This window comes from Rhineura floridana, chromosome 10 (genome assembly GCF_030035675.1).
Source record: "Rhineura floridana isolate rRhiFlo1 chromosome 10, rRhiFlo1.hap2, whole genome shotgun sequence".
NCBI lineage: Eukaryota > Metazoa > Chordata > Lepidosauria > Squamata > Rhineuridae > Rhineura > Rhineura floridana.
This window is the reverse complement of record NC_084489.1, coordinates 24949562-24966190: the sequence shown is the minus strand read 5'-3', so window position 1 is coordinate 24966190 and position 16629 is coordinate 24949562. Positions and strand designations below refer to the sequence as shown.

The following is a 16629-nucleotide window of genomic DNA, read 5'->3' as shown; positions in this document are numbered from 1 at the left end:
CCTAATTATGATAATGAAGTACTACTAAAGAGCTCTGTGTTATTGTTATCCTTGGATAAATAATTATCCATGTATGCTGCTAATACTTTACTGTGATCTGCTAATTACTTTAAGGTATACTTATTTTCTGGGCTTTTCATCTATAATCATGAGTTTTTCCTGCTTCTCCTTGATAATGCTGATACTACTGTATTTCAAACCCCAAATGATAAAGCCTTCCTTTGTGTTTCCTAGCAATGTTGATGGCTTTTATTTTCAACCTCTGTTTAGATGGTAGCTTCGTAGGCATGCTTAGCACAGATTCTTACATTGTACTGTCAGAATGAAAAAGGAAGCAGATATACTTTATTATTCACAGAAATATGTAACACTACTATTCTATATATTACTGGCTTTGTTTATGCATAAGACATTTCATGGTCTTAAAATTGTAAATAATGCTAACATTGTATTACTTATATGTTAATTTCTCCAAAATATTTATTTATTTATTTGTTTATTTATTTCATTAAACTTATAGACTGCCCCATAGCCGAAGCTCTCTGGGCGGTTCACAAGACAAGACACATCAAAAAGATACAATAAACATGTAAGAATATAAAACAGATTAAAAGTCTAAAATGTTAAAAAGTCAAAAACAATGTCAACGCTTACTAAACATATTAAAAAGCCTGGGTGAAGAGAAAAGTTTTAACCTGGCGCCAAAAAGATAGTAACGTTGGCGCCAGGCATATCTGCTCTGGGAGATCGTTCCACAGTTCAGGGGCCACCACAGAAAAAGCCCTCCTCCGCGTTGCCACCCTCCGAGCCTCCCTATGAGTAGGAACTTGGAGGAGGGTCTTTGATGATGAACGTAGTGTACGGGCAGGTTCATAATGGGGGAGGCGTTCCAACAGGTATTGTGGTCCTGTGCCGTGTAGGGCTTTATAGGTCAAAACCAGCACTTTGAACCGGGCCCGGAAACAAATAGGCAGCCAGTGCAGGCGGGCCAGAATCGGTGTTATATGGTCGAACCGTCTGGTGCCCGTTAGTAGTCTGGCCGCTGCATTCTGCACAAGCTGCAATTTCCGAACCGTCTTCATAGGCAGCCCCACTTAGAGCGCATTGCAGTAATCTAATTTCGAGGTTACCAGCGCATGAACTACTGAAGCGAGGTTCTCTCTGTCTAGATAGGGGTGTAGCTGGGCCACCAGCCGAAGTTGGTAAAAAGCACCCCGTGCCACCGAGGCTACCTTAGCCTCGAGTGACAGGGATGGATCTAAAAGAACTCCCAAGCTACGAACCTGTTCCTTCAGGGGGAGTGCAACCCCATCTAGAACAGGTCGAACATCCCCCATCCTGCCAGAAGAACCACCCACCAGCAGCATCTCAGTCTTGTCTGGATTAAGCCTCAGTTTGTTAGCTCTCATCCAGTCCATTGTCGCAGCTAGACATCGGTTCAGCACGTCGACAGACTCACCTGAAGAAGATGAAAAGGAGAAGTAGAGCTGCGTGTCATCAGTGTACTCCAAAACTCTTGATGACCGCACCCAGTGGCTTCATATAGATATTAAAGAGCATGGGGGACAGAACTGACCCCTGCGGCACTCCATACTGGAGATCCCAGGGTGCTGAGCAATGCTCCCCAAGCACTACCCTCTGGAGACGACCCACCAGGTAGGAGCGGAACCATTGCCACGCAGTACCGCCCACTCCCAAATCAGTGAGTCATCCCAGAAGGATACCATGGTTGATGGTATCAAAAGCCGCTGAGAGATCAAGGAGAATCAGCAGGGTCACACTCCCCCTGTCTGTCTCCCGACAAAGGTCATCGTACAGGGCGACCAAGGCTGTCTCCGTGCCAAAACCGGGCCTAAAACCCGACTGAAATGGAAAATATCCAAAATTAACCATTGTAATGCATTGGATAGAGGCTACTTAATTCTCTCTTGGATTGTGGACAACAACAAATGTTTGTGGTTTCAAAATTTCCAGAATGTTTATATCTCTACCCATGCCTGCGTGCTGCATGCTTATAAGATGTAGCCTTAATTTACAAAGTAATACTGGTGCATTCTGGGAGACATAATTATTGACTAAGAGTTTTGGTTTGATAATGCCTTTGAAATATAATCACATTGCTAGTCATCAATCATAGTATAGCACCGTATGTATTTTTTTCTGTGGTTTTTTTTTTTAATTGCCTGACCATAGAAGGATTCATGACTTTTTATAGCTAATTCTTAGGGATTTCAACCCTATTTCTGTTGGCTTCTAACTCTCAATGTGTTTTAGGATAAAGCCCACAAAGCAGTACTGTGCTGTTTGTGAAACACCTATTAAGTAGAGTGGGTCAGAATGGCATGGCACATGTGTGCTTAATCTGTTTCATATAAATTTGCTGTGAGAGTGCTGGGTCAATATAGATAATGTGCAATCTGTTCTAAACAGCCAGTTGCACAATAAGTGTAATATGTGGGAGACAGTTATAGATCTCAGGAGTCCTTTCATCAGCGCATGTATCGAATTAATCTGCTCATAAATGCCCATTCAGAGAGTGCCAGAAGACTGTTCTGGTTAGTTGCCATGGCAGATATTATTCTTCATGCTCCTCTGTGAGTTATATTTTTATGAACTGTGAATGTTTTCAAGTTTATCACGGGAGCAGGCTGTGGTTAGTGGGTTTTTTCCCACTGACTGTTTCTTTCCTCCCCCAGTCTCATTCTCACTTTCTTCTCTGTTTCATTATGTTCCCATCAAAATGTTTTGAGAGATATTTTTTTTACCACTCTTCATTTTATATAAATCTGAGCCAATCTATTTTTCATTATAAGGATGAGACCCTCCCCCCAAAGAATGAAAATATTGGATCCAAGGGTTTGCCATAACATCTAACCAAAATTACTAGACATGCCTTCAAAAGAACGAATGGCATTTCCTGATAGACAGATACGTCTGAGCAGAGAGAAAAATGTACAAAGATTTTTCAGACTGCTGTTATTTGTCTTTAACAAAGAGGAAAAACTTAAGTTTCTTGCAAGGCTAAAAGATTGCATGAACTGATAATGTATTTAAAAGCAGGTAAACAAATGGAATATTATATTGACCTGTATACTGCTGTCCTGTTTTACAAATTGTTTTTGTTCATGCACAAAGGCTACATGCACCAAATCTCAGTGGGTAGGCATTAAAAGTTTTTTCCTTTCCTGTTCTGGCAGCAGGAGCTCCCTGTGTGGCTTGCCAAAGGACTTTTAGTTGCTGAGGGTGTGTGTTGATTTTTAAGTGCAGCAAGTTGCTGCAAGGAAGAAGCCAAAAGCCATTCTACTGCCACCCCATTGTGTGTATGAATTTTGCCTGAACGCATGCAGTTGCCTCTCTTAGTCTGTAACCAAACGTTTAAAGCATATATCAAAATGGTGGCTAACATGACATGTTCCAGGATGCAGTTTTCTTAAGATAATTGCTAACAGAAAATTCTTTTAGCACTTCAACAGCAACAAAATCCTTTACGCGTTTATGGTAAACCATAACAAACTGATTTAAAAATACAGTGCTGGGAGATTGGAGCAAATAAGCCACATTAAAGGAATACTATGAGCAAAGAACCATTCTGTTTCTAAAATATGGTTCATGGTTCAGAATCTTTTTTGCAGGAATTATTAGCTGGTTAACCAATGTTTTATCCAAGGGTTTTAGAAACAGTACTGCATATACTGGCCTTATTGTATGATTCATTATACTCCCTGCAGAATGTGTGGTGTCAAAGTCTGGCAATTTCAGCACTCACTCACTCAGTTTCTTTCTTTCTTTCTTTCTTTCTTTCTTTCTTTCTTTCTTTCTTTCTTTCTTTCTCCATCCTTCACCGTCAGAGCTTGGAAAAGTTACTTTTTTGAACTACAGCTCCCATCAGCCTAATCCAGTGGCCATGTTGCCTAGGGCTGATGGGAGTTGTAGTTTAAAAAAGTAACTTTTCCAAGCTCTGTTCACCGTAAGGTTACAGGGTAGGTTACAGTAATTATATATAAGCCAGGATAAATATGTAGACCTTTCACAATAGAACACATCTGGTGGGCACCAGGTTGGGGAAGGATGCTGTATTTCCAAGGGCCTGTTCATACAGCAGTCACTCAGAAGTCTGCAGATTTTTGGCAGAAAGCATGTAGGTACACACACACACATCCTCTAGGCCAATGGTGGGTTCAGTGGAGTTATTCATGTATAACAAAATTTGTTGCCAAGCTCTGCAAAGAGATGAACTAGCATATGTTCGCAGCTTTTTTTAGGGGTTACGTTATTCCTGTGGGGTTTGATCCCCACCCCACCTCCCGGCTGTTTTATTACACTGTGGGCCCCAGCAATTCATGTAATTAACAATTTCATAAATATTTTAAAGTAAATAGCAGGTATGGGATTGAGACTGAGTGGAAGCTTTAGTGCTGCTACTGTCCTGACCTTGATTGGTGGCGCCGGGTGGGTGGATGCATACGGCTGCGCATTGTGTGTGAGGGGAAAGCTCAAACTGAAACTTTTCCAATACCACTAGCAGATGTGAGGAGGCCAAGCCTCAGAGGTCCTGATCCACATCAACCCTGCCCTGCACCTGTTTTTTTTTAATTGGGGGGAAGCTTTCATTGTTACCGGTTGGATCCCCCAAATGCAAACCTGCTGTATCGGGGCTATAGTGGGAAACAAATCTCTTAGTTCCCATGCCTGCTGTTCACTTTTTTAAAAAAAAAAACTCATGCAGTTCAGTGGATAGCATCTCATCTAAGGATGGGAGCCATTGGTTACTGCCAGTTCAATAGTATTCATCAAACTGGGAGGCAAATCCCTTGTCATGTTTGATTGTTTCCCACTGTCTCCTGCTATTACCGTTTTGAAAGGGGTTTCCTTCTGCTCAGTGCACTCACCAAATCTCCCCTTCATGCCTCCTCCTCCCAGATGGTATTAAATCCTCCACCCCCAGCCATGGAAGAAAGCAAGAGTTTGTCATTCAGTTTTAGGTTAGCAAAGCGAGGGCCCAGATTAGTCAGTTTCAGGCAAAAGAACACAATTTACAGCACATGAGCTCACACTCACACAGATCTGGCTGCCTGGAGGGAGAGAAGCTGATCTCTCCTTCCTCTGGTTCCCTGATTTTGGCTTTTGGATATGTTTACCACAAGACTCCATGCCCCCCATCAGCTATTTGCCACCGTGGGCTGCTGCTGGGAGAAAGGGTAGGATATAAATCTATAAATAAATAAATAAATATTTGGCAGGACAGAGAGGCTTTGCCTATTGCCGGATAGGCTGCACCCCATGGGATGCTCGTGTGAGAGAGGCCAGCAGGGAGAGGAAGCCTGCTGGATCTTCAGAGGCACCCCCTCCCATCTCCACCAGTTGTTGGGTAAGAAAAGAGAGGCTTTGCCTACTGCTGGATTGGCTGCAAGATCAATGTCACAGAGCTTGCTCCTCACTCTCCTCCCCTTCCCCTATCAGCCCAAGCAAGGTCAGTTCAAAACCTCTTCCTTTAAACTCTTTTTTGCATTTTAATGTTGAAAACTGACTGCAGAGGAGGGTGTTTTTGCAATAATCAGGGAAAGAGTGGATTGGGGTGAGCTGAGTGATTCAGTGCCAATTTCACCTCAGTAAAGCATAGACGCAGGCTCATCAGTTTCATTAGCAAAAAAAATAATAATCTGGGGAATCCAGCACCATTCAGAAGTGATTCACAAGGATGACGAACATACAGCTTTGGGGGGAATTCAGCTACAAATTTGTTAGAGGAATCCTCCCCCATTCCTAATCATCTAGTTTGGTCCTGTATCGGTATGTCTTAAATTTGTTTTAAGTGACTAGGAACTCAGTGCTGATAGGCAAGAAAAGAAATATTTTAAAGAAATAAACACTTGATCCAGCCAGAGATAAGACCTTGTGAGTCCTGTAGACTTCAGTGAAAGAGATTTCACCACATTGCAATAAATGGCCTTGAAAGGACCTTGGTTCCATCATGCTATTAGTAAGTATAAATTTAAAAATAGTTTTGTCTGAGATAGTCACACTGTCACCACTTGAAAAGTTGCTCCATCTTAAGCCACAATATCCAGAATTTTAGCAGAGAGATGCTTTAGCAAAGGGAAGGAAATTAAATCTCATTCCTCTTTCCTTTCCATTTCACACATATATTGCAGCAATGCCTATAGTTAACTAAGTCAAGATCTTGTTGTGTTATGGACTGTGTCAATACACAGGTAATAACCCCAAATGTCTGAAGAATAAAATAAGCTCTCAGTTTGCAAAATATTTTATTATCACAGACAAATCCTCCTTGAGGTACTACTTGAAAAAGCACAACAGACAACTCTTTAGAGCTTAGAACATTGTAACTAACTTGTTTTTCTTTCTCATCATAAATCAGTTCTTCAGTAACAGCCAAAAAGAGTGAAGAAAAACCCTGGTATCTTACAGCCTTATTTGTTTATTTATATCTCGCCCTTCCTCCCAGTAGGAGCCCAGGGCAGCAAACAAAAGCACTAAAAACATTTTAAAACATCATAAAAACTGACTTTAAAATACATTAAAACAAAACATCTTTAAAAACATTTTTTAAAAGCTTTAAAAACATCTTTAAAAAAGGTTTAGAACTCTTTTTTTAAAATAGGCTTCAAAACATATTGCAATTGTTACTTCTGAGAAAGGAAGAAAAGTGTCTCTCTCAGTGATGGCTAATGCCACCTACCAATCTCCCCCCAGCCACCTCTTCTCCTCCTATCTGAATTGTGTCCCCCCACACCCCAGCCATGTAAGAAAACAAAAGATCACCTGCCTGCCAGCCTTACAGCTAGTCTTCCGGAATTAATTTTCTCTGATTGTCCTATCACAGATGAAACCCCATCATTAAATGAGAATTAATTACATTCCTGCCTAGACTGAGGCCTGTGATTTCTATCAGCTCTTTAGTGGCGTGCCGTAGCGTGAGGAGGCATTGCTCAGTAAATGCCACCTGCCTTCCAGCACCTTTTATTGTGGGATGTTCTGTCAATTTTGGTCTGTCATATTCACAGCAAGCAGCCTTTCCTTCCACAGTGCATTCGCTCCCCAACGCACTTTTCACTAATACTGGATAGTCCTGGGGCAGGGGGGGATTATTTCATGGTTCAGCTTACCACTATTGAAAACAGTAAGGAAGACTGCTACTTAGCCCGCCAGTAGCAATAGACACCTTGCTAATCCTCTGGGGAGGTAAGAGCACATAACTGCACGTAGAAGACTCCAGGTACCATCCCTGGCACCTCCAGTTAAAAGGATCTTCTGCTGCAGTCAAGTTGGGAAGATCTGAAAGCCTAGAGAAGAGCTGCTGCCAGAACGCAATATAAGACAGCATCATATATAAGTTACGTGATCTAATAGATTTTGCATATGTCTGGTATTTTGAAGAACAGAATACTATCAAGTAGGATGTATAACAAAAAGTGGCAGTGTCGAGTGTTCCTGGTCAGGATATTATCTTCAGTTCCCCTTCCCATCTGGTTTTCCTGCTTCTGCAAACCTTGTGGTTCTTCCAAGCCTCCTGACACTTCTCCCTTGTAGGTGTTTTCATTTTGGCTACAGAATGAGTTTGCTATTAGTATACAGGATTTAAATGTATATCCTCACTTTCCTCTTCCCCATGCCATCGTTGGAACCACCCTGTAAAGTAGTCCCAAGCTCATGGCTGGAGCTCCATGGCTGATGCGATTTGAGCCCGTCCCTCCCTGTCCTCATCCAATACTCATAACTGCTGCACCACCCCCAGATGTGGTGCAGCAGATCCTAGTTTTGATGTGTAAACCAGATTTTTTTCATTCTTTGAGGACAGTTTTATCAAGTAGTAATACCATCGTGTGACCTATCGAAGGCTTCTGTTATCTTTTGTAAGAAACATTTTTTTTCTTAGCATCTCGTTTGTATCATTTTTAAGGTCACTTCTCATTACCATAGAAAGTGCTCTTTTTTAGTGTGATGCTTACAAGTTTTGCTTGGGTCACTGTGAAAAGGGAGGGGAAGTACAATGTGGCTGTTTAAAAAGGTAATGTCTTTTTCACTTCTCCGCTTCCATCTGTCCTCAATGACCCTCAAAGCAGAGCGTTAGTTAATGGTCAAGGAGCTGGTTGGTTCCTGTCTCAGAGTGTTACCATCTGACCTATCAGTAGCACACTGTGAAATTTTGCAAATCCTTTTGCGGGCAAAGTCACTCACACTTGTGTCAAACTTGACACCATATTTGAAGCAGGTTAGTTATTTAGAGCACCATCTGGTCTGTGTTCAGTGATTGCAGCTCAAGAATGTGGACAAAACACTTGCAGGGGTGAGGCGAACCTGGTATCCTCGTGACCTTTGCCCGTCCTAGTTTATACAAATTAGCAGAGGGGGATTGATTGCGCTGGTCCAGGGAGTAGTTAATGCTTCATTGCAGGAGGGGTGATGCCCCAAACATTAAAAAAGATGATGTGACCCCTCCTTAAGAGGGCCTATCTATATCCAGAGTAGGGATGTAATTTGGTGCTGGTTTGGTGTCATTTTGATGAACTGACAGCTGGTTAGGGTCCATTGTTATTAATGCTTCATTATTTTCTGCTTTTCCCATGTTGACCTTTTCCATTTCCAAAAAACATTATTTTTATTTTTTCTAACAATGGGCTGCGATTTTTTAAATTCAAAAGTAAGTGGGCCAGGTAATTGCCCATCAAGTAGGCATCGGGTTATTGTCTGTCCAAGGGGAGGAGACAAAAGTCCTTACACATACACAATTAAGGTTTGTGCAATCCAGCTCAGCTGTGTGATACAATTTTGAAAGTTGAAAACGGAACCCAATTTATCTTTGAGCCTTGAGTGCTGCTATCTGCTGAGTTCTTTTTTTTAAGTACTTTTACTGATTTTAAAAACAGAAAGCAATGTAAGAAAAAATAACCCTCCCCTCCTCCAATGAGTGCCATAGTAAGAACCGTTTAAAACCAAATGATCAGAAATTCTACCCGTCAAATAAAGGTATCGTGCTATAGTTCACTGTGAGTTGCTGGTGCCTTATATCCATGTTCTCTTGCAGCAGCATATTGAATAAAGCTGAGCCAAACTAAGCAAAACTTGACTGGTTTTTGTGTGCCCTTTGTTCCTTAATAGCATTGTTTTAACTTTTCCATAAGGGCTAGGCCCCAGAGTTCTTGAAGCCAGATTTCCATCAAATTAACATGCAAGGATCTCCAGAACTCAACAATACTTAAGTAGGCAGCGGTCATGAGGTGTGTAATAAGGTGTTTGTGATTAAGATCTTGAGCTTCATCATCGTAAATTGACATTAAAGCTATCTTCGGGTCTCGAATTATAATTTGTTCCATTATAAGCTTTGCCTCCAAGAAGTCTCTGCTGTACTCTGGGGCAAGTCCACCACATGCGATACAAAGAGCCATGCTCCTCACAATTTCTCCAACAGGAGGAGGTGTTTATACCTATGGCCCTACTTAGTAATATAGGATGCATATACAATTGATGAAGGATTTTAAGAACATTCTCACAGATCCTGGCCGATGTGGAATGGAAAGGAGCTGTCCCAGTGACTTAGTTCCAATGAACATAATCTATCTGCAGTTCGAAGTCTCATTCCCAATGAGCCTTTAGAGTAGTGAGAAGTTTAGTAAAATAATGTATTAGAGTGTCATAGAACTGGACAAAGTACCTTTGGACCGCTTGCACATTGTATAAATTAAATTCTTAAACTAGATCATAGATCAAGTAGCATCTAGGAGAACTTGTGGCTGACATATAAAATGCAAAATCTGGTGAATATGAGGCCAAGTATATGGAGTCCCAGTTTTTGCTGTAGTTTCAGTCTGGTTAATGGTTTAGAATTTCTATAAAAAATCCTTTAACCAGTACAACCTTGCCCCTTCCAAACTCTGAAAATGTAGCAGCGGTTCTGTATAATAAAAATAACCATGAAATATTAATGGAGAAACAGAAGAATTACTGGTAATAAATTATAAACACCACACTTTCCATACCATGAGATCTGAAAGAAGGAAAGGGTTGGAAACAATGCCTAATTTCATTTTATTTTATTTTAGAATAAATTAACTGGAAGGGAAGCCCCTGCAAATGGTTCCGACCAAATTCCATCAAAGGCCATGGCTTTCCTTTAGATTTCTGGAGCAAGATTAATATATTATGAAGATGAGCAGCATTGTGACACTGTTTAAGGTTAGGACTCACTCCTGGGTTATAGGCATATATAAGCTATTTCATGAGAGATGAAGCCACTTATTTTGGTGAATAAATTTAGTAAGAAGTCTTTCCCATTTTTTTTTGGTGAGATCAGGAATCTGGACAGGGAGCACCCAAAACAAATACAAAAAGTGAGGCAGTATCATCATTTTTAACTGCAGCATTATGACCCAACCATTATCACATAAATTTGTCCCTCTCTTTAATTTTCAAAATTGTATCCCTAATGAGAGGTTTAAAACTGAGATATATTAATTTAGACAAATCTTTGGGAATAATGACCCCAGATATTTAAAGGAAATGTTGCAGAGTTTATAGACCAGATTTTTATTTAAGGGCTTATTTCACTTCAGGAGAAGTATGTAAAACACAGGAGCTCTGATTTATTAAGGTTAACTGAAAATCCTGAAACAGCCTCATAAAGCTTTTATTTCAGTCATGGCTGCTGGGATGGGAACAGCCAGAAGGGTCAACATCCATGCCATGTCATCTGCAAACATTTATTAAATGGCTCTGGTCATCAGTCACAAGGCCCACAATGTGTGAATTGTTCTTGATGGCTAGGGCAAAAAGCAGAGGCAACAAAGGCAACCCTGCTTCATGCCCCAGCCAACAGAAAAAGTGGCTGAAAGTAGCCCATTTATCTGAAGAACAGCTTGGCTTGCCTGATACAATCTAACTAAAAGGGTTTTCTATTTCGTTTTGTGTAACATTAGGTTTGTGCTCCTTATTTGGATGAAGCCCACCAAACCCAATTGGACTTCTCCAGGACTTATTTTTGATGGTACAAATCAGGCTCAGTCACTTGCTGCCTCGTACAGGGCAGATAAAGCATTTCTGGATATTCATTTAAAAACATTTCTTCAGATTTTTTACAAAAGTAGCACTCACATGCCAATGGCTTTGCCTGTTTTGCAGGCTCTCAAGCTGCATTATATTCACACACGTACACAAATGGCAGGAGAGGAATGTTGCATTTTGATAGCTCTTCTTGCAAATCAATACAGAAAGCCCTGGTGGGGAGAGAAGAATAAGAGTCTCCTCTCAGCCCCCTTCACAAACTACACTTCCCAAGATTCTTTGGGGAAAGCCATTACTGTCTCAAGTGAAATCAAAGTCTGGTGTGGGTGTGGCCTCCTGATTAGGCAAGCCCAGCAGCTGTGAGTCTGGCCTTTAGAACACTGACAGTTGGTTCTTACTGGGCATGTCCACCACTATCATTCAGTTCAATGCAAGATTTCTTAAATTGATTAAAAATCAGCCAGGCATTTTTTTAACTTTTAGACTGCAGAAGATGAAGATCAGAGTATGGGGCAAGGTCAGTAATAGGGTTACAGGTACTCTGTGAACATGGCTGATTTTAATCAATTTCAACAGATTATGAGAACTCTGACAGAGAAAAATCCAAAGGGGCTCTGGATTTTCTCTCTCTCCTTTTAGACTTTGAACTCTCTGTTATCTCTGACTGTTTTGTGTATTGCCATGAAGATTTAGAGTGTTGTTAAGCAAGTGTTTCTGAGTTCAGGACTATAAGTTCTGTAAGGTTTTGTTTTGAAATGAGCTTATGGGAGGGATCAGAATAGCATGGGGGGTATTTTCAATTTCACATTACGGAATGTGAAAAATCCATGCTGACTATAGTATACAGCCACTCTTGTAGCTGTATAATTTATTTATCCAAGCTTGTGAAAGCTGATGCTGAGGCTTAGTGTTGCTATTTGTATAATGGATGTGTTATTATTTTATTTTATATTTTATATTACTGTTTATACGTTATGTTGTAAATCATCTTCTGCTCTGTTCTAGAGGAAGGACAGGATATAAAAACTCTGAAATAAGCAAATTAATGTATTTGCATTGCAGATAGCCTATTCTAACATACAATTTTGCTATATTTTTCAGTCATAGTAATTTCTGAGGTCAATTATTAATCTGAGGTCAACTAGATTGCTTGTTATATTTTTCACTGTGTGAATATTATGGAATGACAAATTATATTTCCAGATAGTCTTTACCATGATAAGAGAACTGTAGCAAACATGACATGTCAGGTTATAAATGTACTTAGTAGGAAACCACCAAATTTAGGCTTTGGAAAATCAGCATTTCAGAAGGACAAGGAGAGTGGCCCAGAATTGATCTTTCCACATTAGCCAAGCTTCATGGCCTAATCATAAACTATGGCCAAATCTGTCAGTTTTGGTTCTCTCAGTTTCTCAGTTTTCCAATCTTAAATTCAGGTGTCCCCATTTCTAGATTAAAATTTGTGAAGTCATCATAAAAAAATCTTCATCTCTCTAATGTAGATTGCTCATACATATGTTTCTGTAATTTTGCCATATTTTTGCAAGAAATTTTCTTTAATTCATTTTTGTGTTTAATTTTCATTAATTTATGCACACTACTTTTTGTACCCATTATTTGGCTATAAAACTCCACCTCAAAATCTGTAAAAACGGGAATCTTGAAGTGTAACTGCATTTTTATTTTTGTACAGTTTAAGGAAGTGCACATTAGATTGATATTAAACTATGAATGAAACCAAATTTCTCTACTAGTAATATTACAGTAATATAATGTATCCTCCAGAGCTTGGAAAAGTTACTTTTTTGAACTACAACTCCCATCAGCCCAATCCAGTAGCCATGCTGGCTGGGGCTGATGGGAGTTGTAGTTCAAAAAAGTAACATTTCCAAGCTCTGCCTCATACACAATTCCTCACTATAAACTAGAACAAAAACAATTTTTCCTGCTCAGCTCTGGTGTAAATAAGAACTTAGGCCAATATGTTCTCAGTTTTTTGCTACTTTTTTTTAACCTACAGGTATGAAAATTCAGTGTTTTCTACTTTTGCCAGAATTGGCAGTGCATTAGTCATTGTCCAAATTCAGTTGTGCAGTGGCAGATTGAAAGCCATTAAATCATGAGTGCTGCTAGAAATATCACAGAACACAGAAGACACTGAATATGTATCTGCTATTGATTATTAAATACCTAGATGTTCATCTGCGGGTATAGAGTTACATCCAGTGTTAAGGAAGCACTATTTGTATGTATTTATTGTATTTATATACTTCCTTTCTGTCAAGGCTGTTTATCATTTTAAAATACTAAAAACCAACAAGTCTTACAAATGGAAAAAGTGCATGACTTTTAAAAAGCCTCAATCTCAAGAAAAAAGGGTTGTACATGTAACTGATTTTATTGTCATCTATTAGTTCTGTGTAGGCACAGAACTTCTACATGGGATTGCTTAGAGACTGTGGTGAAGAACAATCACATCTACCTTCAATGAATCCATTTTTTTATTTCCAGTGAATGATCAGAGGTGTAAGCAACACAACAGTAAGCTATGATAGGAAGGTGCTTCATACCAAATTAGGCCACTGGGCCACTTAGCTCAGTATTACTTACACCACTGTTCTTCAGCCATGGGTCAACCCAGATGTTGGACTGCAACTCCCATCATACCTAGACAGCATATTCAATGGTTAGGAATGAGGGAAGGTATCGTTCATCAACATCTGGGGACCCAAGGATGAAGAGCACTGGTCTATGCTGACAGGCAGTGGCTCTCCAGGTTTCAGACAGGAGTCTTTCCCAGACCAACCAGAGGGTGCTGGTGACTGAATGAGTTCTGCCAAAGAACTAGATATCTTCCCTCCAGGGGTCAACACAATGTGAAGTATAAGAGTATTAGAATAAACAGGGGCTTAGGACTCATAATGACAGCTTTCTGTTTTATTCTTCATACAAAAGTTCTGCCGTCAGCCATGAAAGATAATATTACTTGTGTAGTTTTCAAGATTAGTGCTATATACAGGCAGCACTGCAGAATAGAACACCTCTTCTTATTGTGCTTGTACCATAAATCACAGCATGATGAGAACTTGAGAAATTGCTCCAGGATAAATGAATTAGTCCAAGTTTAATGGGTCGTGAATTCAGTATTACTCTGTGTTTTGCCTTCTTCTGATAGTTTTACAATTAATTAATTCAGCTGTAGTTTTGCTTTGTTTTTTAAGGCATTTAACTACATGGCGGCAAAGCTGCCTAAAGAATTTGAATGCTGTCGTTCAACTCTGGAGATTTTTATTACAGGGAACACACAAACAAAACTGTACGACATGAACTAAATTAAAATTGCTAATAGTTGATCTGGAAGTGTAACTTCAGCACATTATTAATTTGACAATATTTTTTACGTTTGAAAGATGTGCTAATTAGCCTAGTGGTTTGTTGTAGCCACGGAGCATCCCTTTCCCAGAAGGGCTTTTCTTATCATTTCCAAAGAGGGTGCTGCAGCACGGAACTGTCCTGTCCAGCAACAAGTATGAAACCTCCCATTTTTGCAAAAGCTCTATGGTCACAAATTTTGGTGCTCAGTTTGATATATAGGGAGGAAGGGCGGGATACAAATTAAATAATAATAAATAAATAAATGAATAAAACCCTAAATCACCTAGGCTCTATGTAGTCAGTACTTTCCATCCAATTCACCATGAAGGTTTTGTTAACCCCACTAATTATTTGTCCTCCTAGAAACTTTCAAGAGGAGCATTTTTCAAAAGGGTTCTAAAGCTTTATTTATTAGATTTGTGTTTACAGTAGTTACAACTATAGATACATTGACATTGGAAGCGAATGGGAATTGTCGCTGGAATTTTAGCATACAAATGGGCAGTTAATTTGAATTTGAGCAACAAACCCCACATAAATTTCTCATAAACTCCATGCTCATTTCACCAACTCTAGAAAAATTGAATTGAGGTAATACTGATTAGAATAAAAACTGGATTCATTCAATTCAATCCCTCAGATTCATTGTGTTTGCTTAACTTCCATCATTTTTCTTTCCTACTATTTTCTTTCAGCAAATGAAGATGGCAGCGGAGTCTCTGAAAGAACAAACATCCTAGATGATAAATTGAGCAGCTGTGAAAGAATATAGACTATATAAGTATTAACAACAAGAAATGCCTGATATTTTTACTCCGTTCTAATACTCCATGATATAGCATTACCTATTCTTACTCACCATGAATTCTCTTTCCGCCCCCTCTGCATATCATTCAGAATGTAGGGCCTGCTTGTGCCAGCTCTAGTTACTGTCTATAGCCATCAAGCTGAGGCAGCAGTACCTAACTCACGGCTTCATATTCCCAATGGCAGTTAAACAATTGTATCCTTCTGCTACAATATTTAGTCATCATATTAATTTCTGTAGACAGCTTAGTAGATAGTTCCCTGCATTTATGAAGAAATGAATCCAAGTCTTGTTTACAGTAAAATGTGATGTATAAATTTGTCCCATAGGGCCAATCCAGCACAATATTTTGGATTTTTTAAAAAAAAGTGTACTGTAAAATGTGTGAGACTCAATATGACAATATTTTGTTTAAAACCAGTGCTCTGTCAAATTATTCATTTTAGGAGCTGGAAAAGAAAGCATTTAGTATAAAGTTCACTCAGCTTGACCCACTCCCAATGAAATTTACAAATTAAGCCTGGCTTGTATATTATTTCTGCTTGGCATCAGGGGTGTCACTAGGGCAGTGCGGCAGGTGTGGGCCGCACTGGGTGACACCTCCAGACGGGGGTGACACCCAGAGCCGCCCCCCCAGGCACCGCCTAGGCACCAGTGAGAGTCTTCGCGTGGCGCGCCAGCTGCCTTCCTCGGCTGTTAGAAGGTGGAAGTGGCGGCAGACAACTAGGCGGCGGCGCGCTCCCAGGCCTTGTCGTTCAGCCGTGCGCTCCTAGAGGCCGTGTGCACGCTCCACCACGCATGCGATCGCTCGGAGTCAGAGAGAAGGTGCTGCGGGCCGCACCGGGTGACACCAACCCTAGTGACGCCACTGCTTGGCATTATCTTCCACTTTCATGAGTCATAAAAGAGAGGTTGAATTAGATAATAGTTTGAATTGACCAGCAAGAAAGCCATTAAAAGATTTAATCTTTGTGAATATAATTTTCCTGTGTGTACCAAAATCCTTGTTTGTTACATGATGAGGTTTTCCAGACTTTGTTTCAGTACACAAACTCACAGCCTTTTTATTTATTTATTTGTTAAATTTTTATACCGCCCCACTAGCATAGCTCTCTGGGCGGTGTACAACAGAAAGTATATACAATGAAATCACGTAAGTCGGTACAAAAACATATATATAAAAATCCACAAATCTAAAACCAAATTGAACATATTAAACTAAAATGCCTGAGCATTTTGAAGCATTGAAGGCCTCCTAATCTCACACATTGTGCCTATGGGCCTGCCAGCTACCAAAGGAGATTAATTATGCACCCAATGGGTTGTAGCCCATCTTAGTCATACTCAGGAGATCCATTGAAATTAATGGACCTGTAAGTTACTCGTGTCCATTAATTTCAATGAGAAAGATGAAGGTCAGAGTA

The 16629-nt window shown here is 40.0% G+C and overlaps 1 protein-coding gene across 6 annotated transcripts in view; it reads left to right on the top strand.

The window, feature by feature from the left end:
• Positions 1 to 16155, top strand: part of ANO10 (anoctamin 10) — a 92656-nt gene extending 76501 nt beyond the window's left edge. For 5 of the 6 annotated variants that reach the window (XM_061586734.1, XM_061586733.1, XM_061586737.1 and 2 more), the window contains one exon: positions 15093 to 16155. In XM_061586734.1, the coding sequence (XP_061442718.1) occupies positions 15093 to 15137 (45 nt within the window). In that variant the 3' untranslated portion in view covers positions 15138 to 16155. Of the gene's footprint in view, positions 1 to 520; positions 548 to 15092 lie in introns of those variants that run through there. The other variant, XM_061586736.1, reaches the window with a different exon arrangement.
• Positions 16156 to 16629: the final 474 nt, after the last annotated feature.